Source organism: Numida meleagris, chromosome 1, assembly GCF_002078875.1.
Source record: "Numida meleagris isolate 19003 breed g44 Domestic line chromosome 1, NumMel1.0, whole genome shotgun sequence".
Lineage (NCBI taxonomy): Eukaryota > Metazoa > Chordata > Aves > Galliformes > Numididae > Numida > Numida meleagris.
The window spans coordinates 115753140-115769765 of record NC_034409.1 but is presented as its reverse complement, the minus strand read 5'-3'; the positions used below and the strand labels follow the sequence as shown (position 1 = coordinate 115769765).

Below are 16626 nucleotides of genomic sequence, written 5' to 3'. Positions count from 1 at the left end.
AGATGTAGAGAGCTTTAATAAAGGTCATAATGAAAATACAGTGTTTTGGGTGTATTTTAAAGGGAAGTGTATGCAGTGACACTCAATTTCATATTTGATTTGCCAAAAATAACTCCTCTAACAGTATAGAAATTTTGGAGACTAGATAATGACTTAAAAATGTCAAATATAGGTGGATGAAGATGAAGATTTTGAAGATCAAAATAAATCAAAGATAGGGAAAAAGAAAGCAGCGTATGCTGGGGGCTTAGTCTTGGATCCCAAAGTCGGTAAGTTGTGGCAATTTCCTTTCTTCTATGAAGTTAGAGACAGTTAGGATATATTAATGTAGAGAGACTGCGATGGACAATGTACGTATCTTGCAGGAGTTTGCTGTCGGTTTGTTGTTTCGTTTTGAAGATAATACAATTCCCAGCGTAGGTTTTGGAGTTGCTGACTCTTGGGAAACTTTTTTTCTAGCTTTCCTCTTGAGAGGAATTCAGACGTATGTTTCTGTATATACATTTCTAATGGACACGTAAGTTTTCTTTCAGTTTCTCCTCTGTGTGGGGAAAACTGTACAAGTGTCCTATAGTAACACAGAAGCTATCTGTTCAACTCTGATGAGTTAATAGAGTTGGATCGTTCCACTTCTGACAGCTGTCTGCAATGGGTAGTGGTACATCTCAACAGCTATTGTAAGGGATTTGTGGTACGGAAATATACTACAGAGATACGATGTATTGCTGTCACTTACATATTAATTTTGAAGTTGGATGAAGTCCTCAGTGAGACTGAATAATCATACCTTTTGTTTTAAACTCCGTTTTAGGTTTTTATGACAAGTTTATTTTGCTTCTCGACTTCAATAGCTTGTACCCATCAATTATCCAGGAGTTTAACATCTGCTTTACCACAGTGCAGCGACTGTCATCAGAAGCACAGAAAAGGGCAGAGGTTTGTGCGCTTGCGACCGCCTTAATTTCAGCGTGTTTTTTGTGAATTAGCTTTTTAAGAAATTGCTCTTCTTCACCGTCTGACTTCTTTATTTTTTTTCCTTTCACACTTACAAAAAGTGATCCTTGTTTAAAGATGCATCATAGTAAGTTTTGATTTGAGGTATAGTATATATGCCATCTTCATTTCAGTAATACCACTTTAGTGTCTTGCTAAGTTCTCTCCCATCTAAATAAAAATCTATCTAACTTGGTATCCTCAGGAAACAAGATTTTCAGTCAGGCACCGTTGGTCCTTTTCAGATCCATGTCCTCCTAGCAGTTTCTCAGCCCACTGGCCAATTTCTTTGTACCTTGGTAGAAGCTCCTTAAAGTTATATTGCCGTAGAATTCATCAAACATACCTTAGTGAAGGAGATACAAGTTCCATGCTTGAGGGAGGAATGCGGTAAAACAACCTTCTATTAGCCACCAGGGCAGCTACATGAATATGTCTTGGGGGTGCGTGTCAGGGAACGCTACTCTGGGTGTGCCAACTGCAAGACCAGCTTTGCTGAAATTCACGCTATTTAAGAAAGTGTTAAGCTGTATTAAATGCAACTGAGGAACCTCCTGAAGGTGTCCTTTTATGTGCTGTTTTCTCAGCAGCTGTGTTGGCCATGGCCTGTCCATGGCTGCTTATGCTCCCTTCCTCAGCTGTGCTGGCACGGTTGTTGGTGGAGCTGTGCTGTAAACTGAGGCAGTGAGCTTATCAGGTCTAAAGGTTAAACCTGAGGCTTTTATTTTTAACTGAGATCAGCTCACTGGCTGGAATAAGTGTGTTTGTTGTCCATAAGTAGTTATCAGACATAGTCTCATAACAAAATATCAGCACCACAGCAGAAATGAGGGGAAAAGCGTGTGAAATTCTTTCACTGTATTTCTCCAAACTTCCTGTGAATTTATCCTTTTATTCAGTGTACTTCAAATTGAAACAACTCATTTTGATGTCTCTCGTGGCATGGTATCGAATCAAGCTTTAATGTCATTTCTTGTTAAGTTCCTTTTTAATCTGCTTTACTAGAGTGGCAGTCTTATAAGGTCTCTGTTACTCTTTGTGTGTTTCTCTCTCTTCCATTACGCTTGAAATATCTTTGCACTTGCTGAGCAATCATTTCTTCACATATGCTAATAGGAAGAATGCGTGCTTTCTGTCGGGTTGTTCTTTTGCTGTGTTAGAGTTGCTTGGGGTGGGGTTTTCATTCTTTTATTACTGTCGATTTCCGTTTTGTCAGTTACTGTATTCAGATTATCATTTCCTCAGATCATGTGCTCCATTTTACAGTTCAGAACACCAAAAATACTTAGGAGAGAATAAAAAAAAAAAAAGTAGCATGTGTTCAGCAGGGAAAGGATTCTTGTGTGTGTACTTTTACTCATACCAACTGTATCTCTTTCACACACTTATATACATATAAAAGTATATATTATACACACACTAAAAAAAAAAATGTATCTCACTGCTACCAGTCCATGTTTCTGCTGGATTTCCTCCAGACAGAGACAGGCTTAGTCCCTGGCCCCAGTAGGGACCAAGTGATGCAGTCAAATACTGCAGAAAAAAAGCCCTTTCATGCCTGTTGTCGTAAACAGGCATGGGCTCGGGTGCTCTTGCACACTAGTAGATATGAGCAGATACGAGCTGTGTTGTTTTTACTGTCCTCCTCCAGCAAAGCATTTCACTTAGCACATAAAAAACCTAACTCTCAAGCCCCAAATGTTAAGCACTGATGATCATTTGACAGGTTGAAGAAGAGGAAGAAATTCCAGAGCTTCCGGACCCTTCTCTGGAAATGGGAATTCTGCCTAAAGAAATCAGGAAACTTGTGGAGAGAAGGCGCCAAGTTAAGCAGTTAATGAAACAGCCAGACTTAAATCCTGACCTTTATTTACAGGTGTGTTTTATGGAACTCCTTTGATTTTCATCCCACTCCCCTTAAGTGCAATGATCAGCCTTGCAGAATAGGGATGATTAGTAGTGAGCAGTGATTGTAATGTGCTTTTCTTGGAGCCCATCATTGCTGCAGGCTATAAAAAAGGCTGTGAATGTAATTTTGAAGATTAAGTTCTGCTCTCTGTTGGCTCTGGTTGTATCATTTTTGCTGGTTATGTTTCTTTTCAGTACGATATCAGACAGAAAGCTTTGAAACTCACCGCTAACAGTATGTATGGCTGCCTAGGATTTTCCTACAGCAGATTCTATGCCAAGCCTTTGGCTGCTTTGGTGACGCATAAAGGGAGAGAGGTAAGTCATTAAACGGATTGTGAACACGTGTACCTGAAAGTTAATTTAAGCTACCTACTTTTCATTGAACAGGATAGTGGTCTTCACTTGTTTTCAAACCTGATTTTAGTTTCAGAACTGTTGTTTTAATTTTTCCCGTACTGCATTTGAGAAGAAAAGAGGAAATTGGTGTCTGAAAAAGAATGAGATAAATGTCTCAAATTAAGACAAGTTGAAACTCTGGCTTGAGCCATTTTTTTTTTCTTTTTTTCTGTGTGTTAAATTGCTTTGGTTTCATCAGACTGGATTATGGTTTAAAAAAAAAAAAGAAAAGAAAAAAGAAAGAAAAATCAGGACTGTTTGCATATTTTCCATGAGTTTCCAGTTCTGCTTAATGCATTAGTCTTCGATTCAGTGGTACGCATCAGCTTTGGATGAGCTTATCTTTGGTCAGTCTGTCTTGTGCCTTAGTATGTTGTTGCCTGAAACCCTGAATTTCATTGCAGCGCTAATTAATCCCGTGGTACCAATGGATTATATATTAAGGCCTTACTTTCAGAACCTGTTTGTTCTTTAAAATGAAGATTTGCTTTAGCTTCAAGAGGACACATTCTGTTTTTAAGAGATTCTTTTAAATTTATAGGCATAACTGCTGTTCCTTTTGATTATGATGGTGGCTGAGTGCAGACCTCCCCATCGGTGGGGAGAGAAAGTAATCATTTCAGTTCTAAAAGATATCACAAATACACAGTGTCTTAAAACACAATTTCTTCATGCTACTGCTTGTTAGTTCTTTATAAAACAGAATGCCAAGCAGGAATCTTTAGAGGTCCAGGTGATGAATTTGACAGAATGACTGGTCAATCTTGTAGTTGATCACGGAGATGGAAGAGCTCATGTCTGTGTTTGGAGGCATGTGATTCTTGTGACTAAAGGGTACAGCTGTCCTTGCTGTAGGTGCATTTACGACTCCCAGCTGATGGGTGTAGTGTTTCTAGTAACACATCTTTATTTTTTTAGAGCTTTCCCATCTGAACAGTTCTCTGGGGTAACCTCACATCTGCTGTCCTTTCAGGATTTATTTAACCTATATGTTTAACCCTAAAGGCATTTAACAAGGAAATAATTTCCAGCTTTGATTACTGTAAATGAGTTATGCTTCCTTGTGAATTCTAATGTTGACATTTCCTATATGGAAATTTTATCTTTTTGGCAGGAGGGATGTTTCTGTTGTATTTGTCTACAAGGTTGGCATGAAGAGTAGCTGCATATTTCATAGTTTACATTTTCTGAATTTTAATTTTTTTTTTTGTTCTCCATTAGTCATGTTGAGCACCTGTCACAAACAAGGTGTTATATAGATACTGGAGCCTTTTGCTTCTCTGTTCAGATGGAAAATTACTTCTTAGTAGCACATACTCTTTATTCTTGGTTGTCTGTGGCTTACCAGTTATGGGGTAATAGTGCATCCAGTTCTGGTGTTTCTGCATCACAGAATTATAGAATCACAGAATGTTTTGGGTTGGAAGGGACATTAATGGTCGTCTAGTTCTAAAATCCTGCCATGGGCAGGAATGCCTTCCAGTAGACAGGTTGCTCGTGGCCCCATCCAATGTGGATGTTCCACAGTAATGGTAAAAGGGGTTACTGTGTGGTGAGGAAAATCAGAAATAGTTGACAGAATATGCACTAGGGAACATTTGAGACACTTTATTTTACTTAGTTAATTTTTTTGGTTCTGAGGGATTTCATACCTCTTAAGTTTTGGTGGTGCTAGACCTAACATTGCATTCTGCAAGGCTTTACCACACATCTGCATCTACAATTTTGTAGTTGGTCGGGGTTTGGGGAAGAACTTAATATGTCGGCACAGCATTGCCTGAAAGTGTGTTGTCCCCGGTGAGTTCTAAAAGCAGCTCTATGAGATGGGTGTGCTGGGAGCACAGCACAGAGGTTCCCACAAAGGCAAGCAGGAGCCAGACTGCATCTGACAGCACTAATGCTGAAATCAGTGGGACATTACTGTCTCAGTAGATCTCTTCTGTCTAGTCGAGCACCTCCTGTAGAGTTGCAGTTATCTTTTTTCCTAGTACGCTGGATCCTGTGGAGATAACAAACTTCTGAAAACTTGAGTAGTTTTGTGCTTCTGTGGAAGTATAATAGTTTCTGATGAAACACATTGTATGCATTCCGTTACAAAAACTAGCTTTTAGAGGTAGGTAGTTAATAAATAGATTCAGCTTTGTTAGTTCCTTATTCCACGAGTAGTACTTTTTGCTGTAAAAGATGACACGAGATGTCCCCTTAGTTTTCTGGCTTGTTTTTATGACTAGGAATATTTAATCTAGAAAAATGTTACTCTATAGCTTTAGATTAAGATTTCCTCTTAACACTAAATGCTAATATAAAATAGGTAAATGTTAAGAATTGGAAGATTTGGCTCTTCTATATGGAAAGGTAAATTGAAAGATAACTGTTACAGAAAAAATATTATCGTTCTGAACTTTAATGGCCTTGATGATGATCAATTATATATATATAATTTATTTTTATTAATAATGGTCTGGGCAAATGCAGGTAAGTTTGTAGATGTCTCTGATGCAGATGTCTAAGTGGGGAGAATCCTGTATAAGTTGAAGTGAAATTAATGTTGCTTTAGCAAAAGTGCAGTTAAATTGTAAGTCTTGTCAGAATAATTTAAAGCAGAGAATGTACATTTCAAGATTAAGTTGTGGAAGCTTTCCATAGCATTAAGTTTTAACATAACTGAGAGAAAATGAACTTTCGCTTTCTTAAAGCTACTGTTTTTCAATTGTGTGACTGAAAACCATAGGAGAATGGAGAACTGAGTACTGGAAATGTATAACACTGAGTGCTTTATATTGCCCCTCATGGACTGTAACTTTGGTTTGTGATTTTGCTGTGCCAGTGCACTAAATGTCGTGGAACTACCACAGAGTTCCTTATTTTGACTACAAGTTGTTGTGATTACTCACAGCTATTTTAAGAACTTTTAAACTGTGATAGTGTATGACATGGTCACTTCAATTTAATGGCAGAGTTGTTGTATACAATGTAGAAAGAATGTCATTTATAAAAACATCATTATGCTAGGACAGTATCATAGGACGGTATAATCTATAAAACTTTGACAGAATTTCCCAAAGAGCGCAATACTCATCAGTCAGCCTTGGTGCTTGACTCTTGCATACCTTACTACGTGCAGCAGAAATGTAGGAAAGTCTTACAGCTGGGGTCATACGTAGGCTGGATCTAGGGGATAAATAGATGCGTGTGATTCCACTGAGTGATATAATTTATCAGGATAGTGTAGTAGTTGTGGTAATTTTTCACTAGATGGCGATAGAGACCTTGAGATCATTAATCAATTAAGATTTTCTCTTTTGTCGCAAAGTGCTTTAAACATTGACTATACAATTTTTTCAGATGCATCTTCCTTATTTTTTTCAGTTGTGGGCAGTCTCCAGCTGGGAGGATGGGCCATATCAGTATGAAATTTCTTTGAATTTAATGCACTATATAGCGCAGGCAGACTGGTCAAATTTCCGTATATTTTGGAAGAAAAAAAAAAGCAAAAATTTGGAGTGGAAGGGAGTGAAAACCATAGTTCAGATCTGCTCGGTGTTTTAGGAAAAGTCACATATTTTCCTATTTTGGTTATTATCAATGCTCTAGTTCTTGTTCTTAGAACAAATTTAAAGATAAAAATAGAAAAAAAATCTGCAATCCAAATGTTACATTATTGATCTAGAATGCTTTGGAAGGGCTCTGGGCCTCCCCCCTCCGCCCTGTTACTAAGCATTTGCCCGGACATTACTCTTGCTGTAACTACAGCAGTTGCTTGCATGGAAAAGTAATAGGAAAATATTTAATGTATTTTTAGCTGTCCTTTAATGTAATTTAACAACTGGAAAGAAGATGAGTCGGTGTTGTACAACCAGCCAGCTCTGCACTTGCAGGCAGTGTAAGGTCATGCCTTTTTAGCCTCTTTAAAGGACAAGTCTTTTGATGGAGTGTCAGTTGTCCGATTTCCCAAACTCAGGATACCCTCTGCTGCAGGATTTTCTTACAGCAAAGTTGAGACAATGTTATATGTAGTCAGCTGATTGCTAATGGCTATCACTCAAAACTGAGGCTTTTTTTCAGTTACTTTCTTTTTTTATGTTATTTCCCAGTGTTGCACGTTTTTGCCCAAGTGGCCACAAAACTTGCTTTTGAAAGGAAAATCACACATTTACTGTTTCCGGCAGTGTTAGCAGGTAGATCAGCTGCTATAGTATGCAAAATAAAAAGGTGAGAAAGGCAGCTGGATTAATTCCAACTTTCTCATTCAGATCCTTAGATACATTCTCAATTAATAATTAGTTTAAGGCCCTGGCAGTCAAAAGGAATGAATAAAAGCATGTTATTGCAGCAGTCTGGGGAAAGAATGGATGAGGGAGGAGAAAGATGAAGTGGAGAAAGATGAGCTCATTTAAAAAAAAAAAAAATTAAGCAAGGGTAGGTAAGCAGGTTAATCGCTGTCTATTGTAATTGGCTTCCGTAAAGAAATCCAGGTATCTCTTTCTTTGCTTTTTTTTTTTTTCAAAGTCTTGTTCAAATGAGGAAAATAATCATCAAATACTTTTTCATAATTACTTCTAAAGCCTTGGTTATGCAGCCTGCTTGAGTTGTCATGTGAATGGGGCAATTGTCAAATACCTGGTTTCTTCCATGTTGTAGTATGGGAGAAAAAGTAATGTTAAATGAGGGAAAGGATCCCCCTAAATTTTCATCTAAGTATGCCTTCTGTAATTAGACAAGGAATATATTATCAACGTAACATTTTTGGAAGACTTGGAACCTGATAACAAAAGTCTGGGTAAAGAGTTTATCACTTGCTTTTAAATGTAAAAATAACAAGCTGTAATCTTCTGAGAAGCAGTGCTAAATTGTTGCAGTATCTCTAAATGGAAGCTTTTGGGGTGAATTCGGTGGTCACTGTTAAATTTATCATTATAGATGCAACTGTGATCCAGCAGTAAAGCTGTGTATATTATTCTGCATGCTAATATCCAAAACATGTTACAATAGACATTTCAGGGGAGAGGCTGCTTAGAATCTGAAAATGCAAACTGAGTGCTAAGTAGAAAAATTATGGAGCATCTTAACGTTTGTTGAAATTGAACGTTATTATTCTAAGTCAAGTGCATGAGATGACATCTGGTCTGATAAAGACTTCTGTATCTCCAAAGAGAGGAAATGAAATGTTTCAGTTAAAAAGAATGATCAGAATACCCTCTGTGAAAAGGAAATTAGCCTGGAGGAGAAATTTTATTTTATTTTGGGTTTTGTTTTTCTTTAATGAACAGAAAGGTTTTATATTATGGAAGTTCACTTAGTAATGTTTAGGAAGATTGATCAGATGTGAGATGTACAGCAAGTCAGATGAATAGAGAGACTTTCTTTCTCGTGACTGCTTATTTTAAGATTGTGCTGTCACCAAAGGTGTGGTGCCTCTCATTTCCTGACTGATTATTTCTGTGGATAGGTTCTAGCAATTGCACAGCCACATGGTGAGTTGGCTCAGCCTGGTGATCTGACTTGAAAACGAACTCTACCAAACTGATTTTTGTTGGATCAATGACTCAGTGACTAACTGCGTGCTCTTAGAGCTGGTAGAAAGGAGAAGGTCAGAAATTGGTGGCAGAGTCAGCATGATGTACAAGGGGTCAAGCATCACCATCCTTTTGCCAGCTAACACCTGACTGTGAAACTGCTGGGTTAGTGTTAATGGGATGAATGTGTGAGGTTTTATTTGTATTTTTCCTTCTGTACTTTCGTTTCTTCCCATGGTTTCCTGTCTTCTATTTTGTTCTCATGCTGCCAAAAGATACTGCTTTTATGTGAATCTCATCTTAACCTGACTGCCTAGATAGCAAGAAGATATGCCTCACTCAAAATTATGGTAAAATCGAAAGCCAAGGTACAAGGAGATCCTAAAGAGCAAGGCCTCTGGCAAAGTACTCAGTATCATAGAATCATAGAATGGCCTGGGTTGAAAAGGACCTTAAAGGTCATCAATTTTCAACCCCCCTGCTGAGTGAAGGGTTGCCAGCCACTAGACCAGGCTGCCCAGAGCCACATCCAGCCTGGCCTTGAATGCCTCCAGGGACGGGGCATCCACAACCTCCCTGGGCAACCTGTTCCAGTGCGTCACCACCCTCTGAGTGAAAAACTTCCTCCTAACACCTAACCTAAACCTGCCCTGTCTCAGTTTAAAACCATTCCCCCTTGTCCTATCGCTATCCACCCTTGTGAACAATTGTTCCCCCTCCTGTTCATACACTCCAAGTACTGGAAGGCCACCATGAGGTCTCCCCGGAGCCTTCTCTTCTCCAAGCTAAACAAGCCCAGTTCCCTCAATCTTTCCTCATAGGAGAGGTGCTCCAGCCCTCTGATCATCTTGGTCGCCCTCCTCTGGACCCGTTCCAAGAGCTACACATCTTTCTTGTGCTGGTGGCCCCAGGCCTGGACGCAGTACTCCGAATGGGGCCTCACAAGAGCAGAGTAGAGGGGGACAATCACCTCCCTCTCCCTGCTGGCCACTCCTCTTTTAGTGCAGCCCAATGTAACACTGCCTGAACTGCGTGCCCTGTAGAAGCCATGTGTGTTGGGTGAGAGCTGGGACCTCATAATCAGGAGAGGTAGAAATGTCTGTCCACATCTGGTAGTAGCAGAAAAGACTCTCAGGTATGCGGTAAAATGTTGGTGAGTGTACTTGAATCCTATGGTCTCCAAAGAGTTTGCCATACTTGGACTTTAGAATAATTGAAGAAATTGTTTAATCCTATCTAGAATTCAGTAGGAATTGTGAGATTCAAAAGAGAGATCCTTTTGTGGTTCTCGTCAGGTACTGGCATGAGACCCCTCATTAAGGAAGGATACAGGAGCTTTACAAGGAGGATGAGAGCTTTTGCAACACCATGATGCCACTAGTAAACCATCTGTTCTTCAGGGTAATATTGCCTCATTTATCTTAAATTGGACATTGGCCTTTTGTAAGAACCATGTTTTAGGGTACCTCGATGCTAATCAAGTTTTCAAAATACAAGAGACTTCAAATTAGAGGAGAAGATAATTTTCCTTCTCAAGTACTCTTATACTCCTAAGAGTATAGAAAAATGATCCAACTGAAGTGACTGTTTCCCATGAGACTTAAGTATTCACACTGTCCGTCAAAAATACGATGCTTTGGTCTTGTAATCAAAATTCGTATATATTTACTAGGAACTTTACTTTCTATGCAGAAGCTCACTGTTGCAATACAGACTATTGGAAGCTTCTTGCGCCATGCACAATTATATGGTCTATTATTTATCCTCGTGAATGAATACTTTTTTGAGCCTAGGAGATCTGCTGTTTTCTGCTAATGGTTTAAGGGTGGTAGTGATGATCCTACTGTGACATATGGGGAGAGGCTTACAGCTGGGTTTCTTCAGTCTGCAGGGAAAAAAACTTAAGGAAGGAACAAATAGTGGTGACCAGAAGCTTAAAAGGGACTACCAAAAAGAAGCCAGACTCTTCCAGTGGTGCCTTGTACCAGACAGTTCTAGCCATCTCATGGGAAGAAGGTTGGATTAGGTGGTGTCCAGGGATTCCTTTCAACTGAAATTGTTTTATCACCTTTAGTTTAGATGTTGCTTTAATTCATAATGGAATTTATTGCCAACGTTGGCTAGATCCAACAGATGCAAGAATAGCAGCTTTTCATTTCAAGTGAAGAAAGCTAGGAGGAAGACATTAAAGCAGTGGTATTTGTCCTGGCAGGCTGTTTTGGTTCAAGAGCTAAAGAGCTGCATATTTTGAATGCCAATTTTGCTGCATAGATTATGTCGTGTGGGCTCTTTTATGTATGTCCTTTCATTGGGCCTATGCCAAGATTCATTGGCTTAATTTAGAAGATGTGCATATAAAAAGCTTATACTGTTTTCAGCATTGAAATATAGGACAGATAAAACAGTTTGTTCAGGATGTGGAAGGTGAACTATCATCTTGAACTATCTCTGCTGCTGTAGGTACCATTCAATTCTTGCAAGAGTGCGGGAGGCTCTGGCGAATATCAAGAATTCTGCTTTGTTCAAAGAATTATTGGAAAGTAGTTGTAATTTAATAAGGTGAGATGGACCTTATGTGCATTTCCTAATGTAGGCAGGCAAGGTTTGAAGCAAGGAAACCTCTAAGTCAGGCGTATAGTCTAAGCTAATTTTTTCAGACTTCCTCCATAGTAGAGAGAGGGCAGCATCAGAGTACATTAAGTAAATCCCCTCAAATTTTGGAGTGTGATAAATGGTTGAAATGCTTTCACTCCAGGAGTTATACTTTATGTAAGACAGGCGATGTTGCTGGTGGTAGTGTTTGTCTTTGACTTCAGGCTATGCCCTTTATCAAACTTACTGGGTAAGGTTTCAGGGAATAGGATTAGGTGATGGTTGCTACTGAGATAGGAGTATACAGCCATAGCCAAACAATTCCTTGGTTGATTGATCTCACATTGATCGTGCCTTGTTAATTCTGTCTAATTGCTTGTTAATGAAACAGACTAGAAATTGTGGAATTTGAACTACTAGAAGTTATCAGAAAAGCAGAATTGTGTGCTAAGCTGCTTTGCTGAAGTTCAAGGTCATGCTTCCTGAAATACCTGCATAAAAAGGGTTTATGTGATGATGTGATAGAAGGCCTCCAGATACAAACAGGTTTTTATCCAAGGAAGTTGAATCTGCAGAAGTTGAATCTGTCCAGAAAAGGAATAACTGTGGTATTGATTGCTTCTGTAGATAGTTTTCCCCTTCAGTGTGGTGTTCTGAATTGTTCTCTGCATCTTTGTTCTATTAGACACTACCACAACTGACACACTAAGATTTTATTTCCTTTTCTCTCTGGTTGGCTTTAGCTCAAATAATATTTTTGGTGTCACTTCGTTCTTCTTCCTTGATACTTTTAATGTTACTGGGATATCGAACTGTTAAAGGCTTTGTTGTATTTTAATTTGGAATTGACACTGGGAAGACTGACACAAAACTACAAGGAAATCTTGGGTTAGTTTTCCACTGGGTTGTAGTCTCCCCATTGGTTTTGCTCTGATTGGGATTATAATTGTTGAACCTAGAACTTCCTTCACTTTAGTTTTCGAACTCCCGAGCTATGAGTCAATGGTGATGTTTTGGTTTTTTTATGCAGCAACTTTAATTTGTCCTCCTCACTCTGCCTGTCTCCCTCAGAACTCGACATAATCAGCATCTTTTAACTTAGACAAATGTAATTTCTGTATTTGCACAGAAATCTATCAGTTTCTTTAGATCACAGTAGCTCGTTTGTCTTGTTGTTTTAATATATATCATACTGTTTTGTTTTTTTTGCTTCAATGCATAACTTTATATTTTTCAACTTACAGTTAAAAGTAGTCATCCTGGAGGAAAAGAAAAATCAATGAGAAGGCAGTACTTAGACTGAGAACCCCTGCAGAAAGCTTTGATTAGAGAAAAGCTTTAGATCTGACTCTTATACACAATTGTCCATCAGGTGGCCAGTCATTTTGGCATGCAGTACAATATACCACGGATGCTAGAGATGGAAAAAGGTCTATTACTTCATGTAGTTCATCTTCCAAAATATGTATATTGCTGCTAAAGCGGAGACAACTCTTCATGTTTTTTTTTGTCAAAGACTGTTCTTCAAGAGGCTAATTCTAATTTTAATTTATTATGTTTTTTGATCTGCTTGCTTGTAATCGCTAATTTTCAGTAGATTTAAAGCCCAAAGATGAGCCTGCCTTCAGTAGGAATGTGTTAATTGACAGGTGTCCCGAAGTTCCACGTTCTTGGCAGTGGTCCAGGATGACAGAGCAATAATGATTTAGAAACTGCCATTCCTTCCTTGTTAAAGGATTGGAGGAAATCTGTGAAGTTATTAACTACTACTCACCTCTAACAGATTGTGAAAAGATCACTATGGTGTCTAATTAGTTGAGATTACCTTCTTTATGCTGAATGTTTTGCTGGTTTTTTGTTGTTGTTGTTTTGTTTGTAAATTCCTTTACTTGCTGTCTTCTCTTTTCCCTTTAATGTTCTAGATGGTTATTCTGAGGACTTGAATAAGGGATCATGTTCCTATCTGTGTGTTGTAATTAGTACAGCTATTTAAATGCTATCTGGAACCCCTTTACTGTATGTGTCATTTGTTGTTTAGTTCAGTGGAAAAGCTTTTATGTAAATCATGGAAAAATGCTTCTGACTTGTAACGAGATTGGGCTGAATTTGGGAGACTGAAACTCTTCATCCAGGAATAAAAAAATGTCTTGCTGAACTAAGAATGGAAGATTATAAAAGCTGCCACTTGCCAGAAGTGCTTTATGCTGGCGTATGCGTATGTACAAATTGAATTAGTTGTGGTACTCCTAGTGGGAAACTTCCCAGTGATCCTAAAAAATTTAGGGGAAAGCTGTCACACAAGAAATTTTCCTCTCAACTTGCATTCTATTTGTTAAATTGGACCAATAGTCCTTACTTTTTTGGACTAGGCTAGATTTTTTTACGGATTTCTAAGGTTTTTCAGCTGTACTTGGAATATTTGGAATTGAGCACTTGTTGGGGAAGAGACGAATTACTTTCTTTTACTTCCTACTATGTCATTTCTTAAAGAATGTGCTTCCTTTTATGCCTAGGGGGATACTTGCACTTCGCAGTGATCTAACAGCTTTCATAATGATTTTCGTTGCTTTTAGGTTTCATTGGAAAATTTCTGTCCTAATCTTGGCTTATTTCACAAGCGCATAGCAAATACAACTTTTTTTCTTCTATTCAGATAAACAGAACCCTCCTTTTTCTCTAGTACAGACCTTTTGCTATCTGCTGCTCTGCTGGGGGTTCTTGAACTTTGGTTTGATTTTTTAAAAACATTTGAAGTAATAAATAATTATTTCATCATTCATATTTAAGCAAGTCATTTAGTTTGCACTGTTCGATGTGTTGTTTTTTTCCCCAGTACGATGGGCTTCTGACGTGCTGACTGAGGGAAGATTAATAAACGGTGGCTTTTATTTGTGTCTCTTAGTTTTCAGCCTGGAGTGTGTGCTTGTGTGACTTTGCTCTGTCATAAATACTGTGTTAAATTACAGCAATTTTTTTTTTAAGAAACCGTTTGATTTTTTGCCAGGGATTCCTGAGCCATCTAGTAATAGTTTCAGGGATCCTATTCCTTCTCTGAAAATCAGTGCCAATTTTGGACTGTGCAGCTGTCCCAGTTTCCTTTTCATTAATTTTCACTGTAGGAATAAATATTTGTTGTTATCTGATGTTTATTATATTAGCTTATTAAATGTCAGTTATTTCCTTTTCAAGGGGATCTTAGTTGCTTTTTTCCTTCTTTCTCTTTTCTTTTTTTCCCCCTATAATGGTGATTAAAAAAAAAAAGGAAAATATCTATCAGAAGAGATCTGGATATGGTAGAGCAGTATGAAGTGGTATTTATCTGACTATTCCAGAAATGATCCTTCTGTTATTCCATACAGTACTGCATAGCTTTTGGCTCAGCTGGTCTGCATAATAAGGGACAGTCTCTCTGCTAAGCCAAGCAACTTCTTTTACTGTGAAGAGCATGTAAGGTATGCATGGCAGTAGATTATCACAATTATCAAGTATCAGTACTGACTTAGTATTTGTCCCTGGCCTTTTCTAGCATAACGTAAGGAAAGCCTGTTTTGTGCCCGCTCTTCTCTCTGTGAAGCATTTTGGAGCTAATAGTTTATTAATAGTTTGTGTTGTACCTAGATCATCACCGACTTCTCTGTGTTCTTAAGTTTTTGCATTTTAGTTTTGTATGACATGATAGTACTTTTACTACTCAGCTTCACCAGATAGTGTTTGAAGTAGACACCTCTCTTAGTGTTTGGATTTCGATGGTGTGATAAGTTTATTTAAAAAAAAACCCACCAAACCTTCCAAAAAAAACAGAAAAAAAGAAACTTTTTGCATGCTTAACCCATTAACCCAGCCTTTACAGATCATGGGGGTATTTTTTGTCTTTAGTTATGAAAATTTGTGTCTTCGCCAATAGTTGTGTAGGACTTGGGTTAATGCACCAAACTGGCACTTGTTCTGCAGAGAGAATCCTTGTTGCCCTCTGAGGTTTTGAGCTGTTACAGTGAATAATGGGGGAGGCAGAGTTTGGGAAAACCTAAAACTGTGGATACTCCTAGTGGAAGAAAACTCCTTTACATGTTTTGCTTTTAACTACCTTTTAAATTAGATGAGTGCATAAATGTTAATTCAGCTGTACTGTAAAGTGTTTTGAAAATAGTAACATAACTTCCAAATAGAGTAATCAATTTCCTTTCTATTATTTTAGTTCTTCTTGGCTTCTGTATTTCTTCCTATTTGTGTACTTCTATGAGTGAGCAGTGGAGTTGTCGAAGGGTATTTCCAGAGGAGATCAACTGTCAGAATTAAAGTCTGCATGCAGTTACAGGGTTCTGACTTCATTAGGATCATTCTCAGCCTTCAGAGTTGATGTCTGTATTTGAACAAATTCTTTTTTAATGGGAGCTGAGAAGGAAGCTTCTTACAGGGAAAAAGATTTCTGCTGCCTTCTTGTGATGCACCTGATACTAGATTTTCTGTGACAGACATGTGGATGGGCTACATCTGAAACCTGTACTGTAGGGTGAGAATCACAGCTTGACTAGGTTTGATTTTTATTTTTTTTTTCACTGCAAAAGAGAGCAGCTGGCTAAGATCTGTGGAAGTCATGCTTCCAGCTCTGCTGCTTTTTTGCTGATGCCTTGTGTTGAACTCTTCCTGGAGGATGAAATGTGTCTTGGCACATTTGTTGCCATCTGCTGTTTGTCTCAGTTGATAAGGCTTAGTTAGCAGTTTCCCTAGGAAAGTGCATGACATAGTTTCAAAAGCTGTTACGTTTACCTGTTGCTGTGGGAATAGATGGCCCTGTTCTAAGTGCTTAACTTTTCCAGCTGGCAGATATCATTACTGTTTCAGATGACAAATATGAGAAATGATAATTGAAGCTGAAAGTGTATTACGTAGTAAGCTTTAATTAGTTAAACTGTTTCATACTTGTTTACCGTTGGTGCTAATGCTCTTGAAATTAATTGGCATTAAAGGGGGTTCAAAGTTTATATGCAGTCATTACTGTTATAATGTGTTAGATTACTAGGTAACTTGGCTTATTAGGTGATTTCATTCTCAATTATTGCTGCAAGTTAACAATGCCAGAGTAATTATCTTACAAATAATGGAGTTGCTCACAAGACACATGCATCCAGAATCTTCCCATGGAGTTTAAATGCCTGCTGTATGCTAGCTAATAGGCAAGGGAAGGTGATCTGTGTATGTCATCCAGCAGCAGATGGGA

General features: G+C 38.3%; 1 protein-coding gene across 3 annotated transcripts in view; it reads left to right on the top strand.

Moving 5' to 3' along the window:
• POLA1 (DNA polymerase alpha 1, catalytic subunit) overlaps positions 1 to 16626 on the top strand; it is a 194358-nt gene that overhangs the window by 32508 nt on the left and 145224 nt on the right. For all 3 annotated transcript variants that reach the window (XR_002442148.1, XM_021408421.1, XM_021408428.1), the window contains exons 23-26: positions 173 to 269; positions 812 to 936; positions 2720 to 2869; positions 3097 to 3219. Coding sequence is in view for 2 of the 3 variants with exons in the window: in XM_021408421.1 (XP_021264096.1) it covers positions 173 to 269; positions 812 to 936; positions 2720 to 2869; positions 3097 to 3219 (495 nt within the window). In the remaining variant the exon portion in view is untranslated. The remainder of the gene's footprint in view (positions 1 to 172; positions 270 to 811; positions 937 to 2719; positions 2870 to 3096; positions 3220 to 16626) is intronic.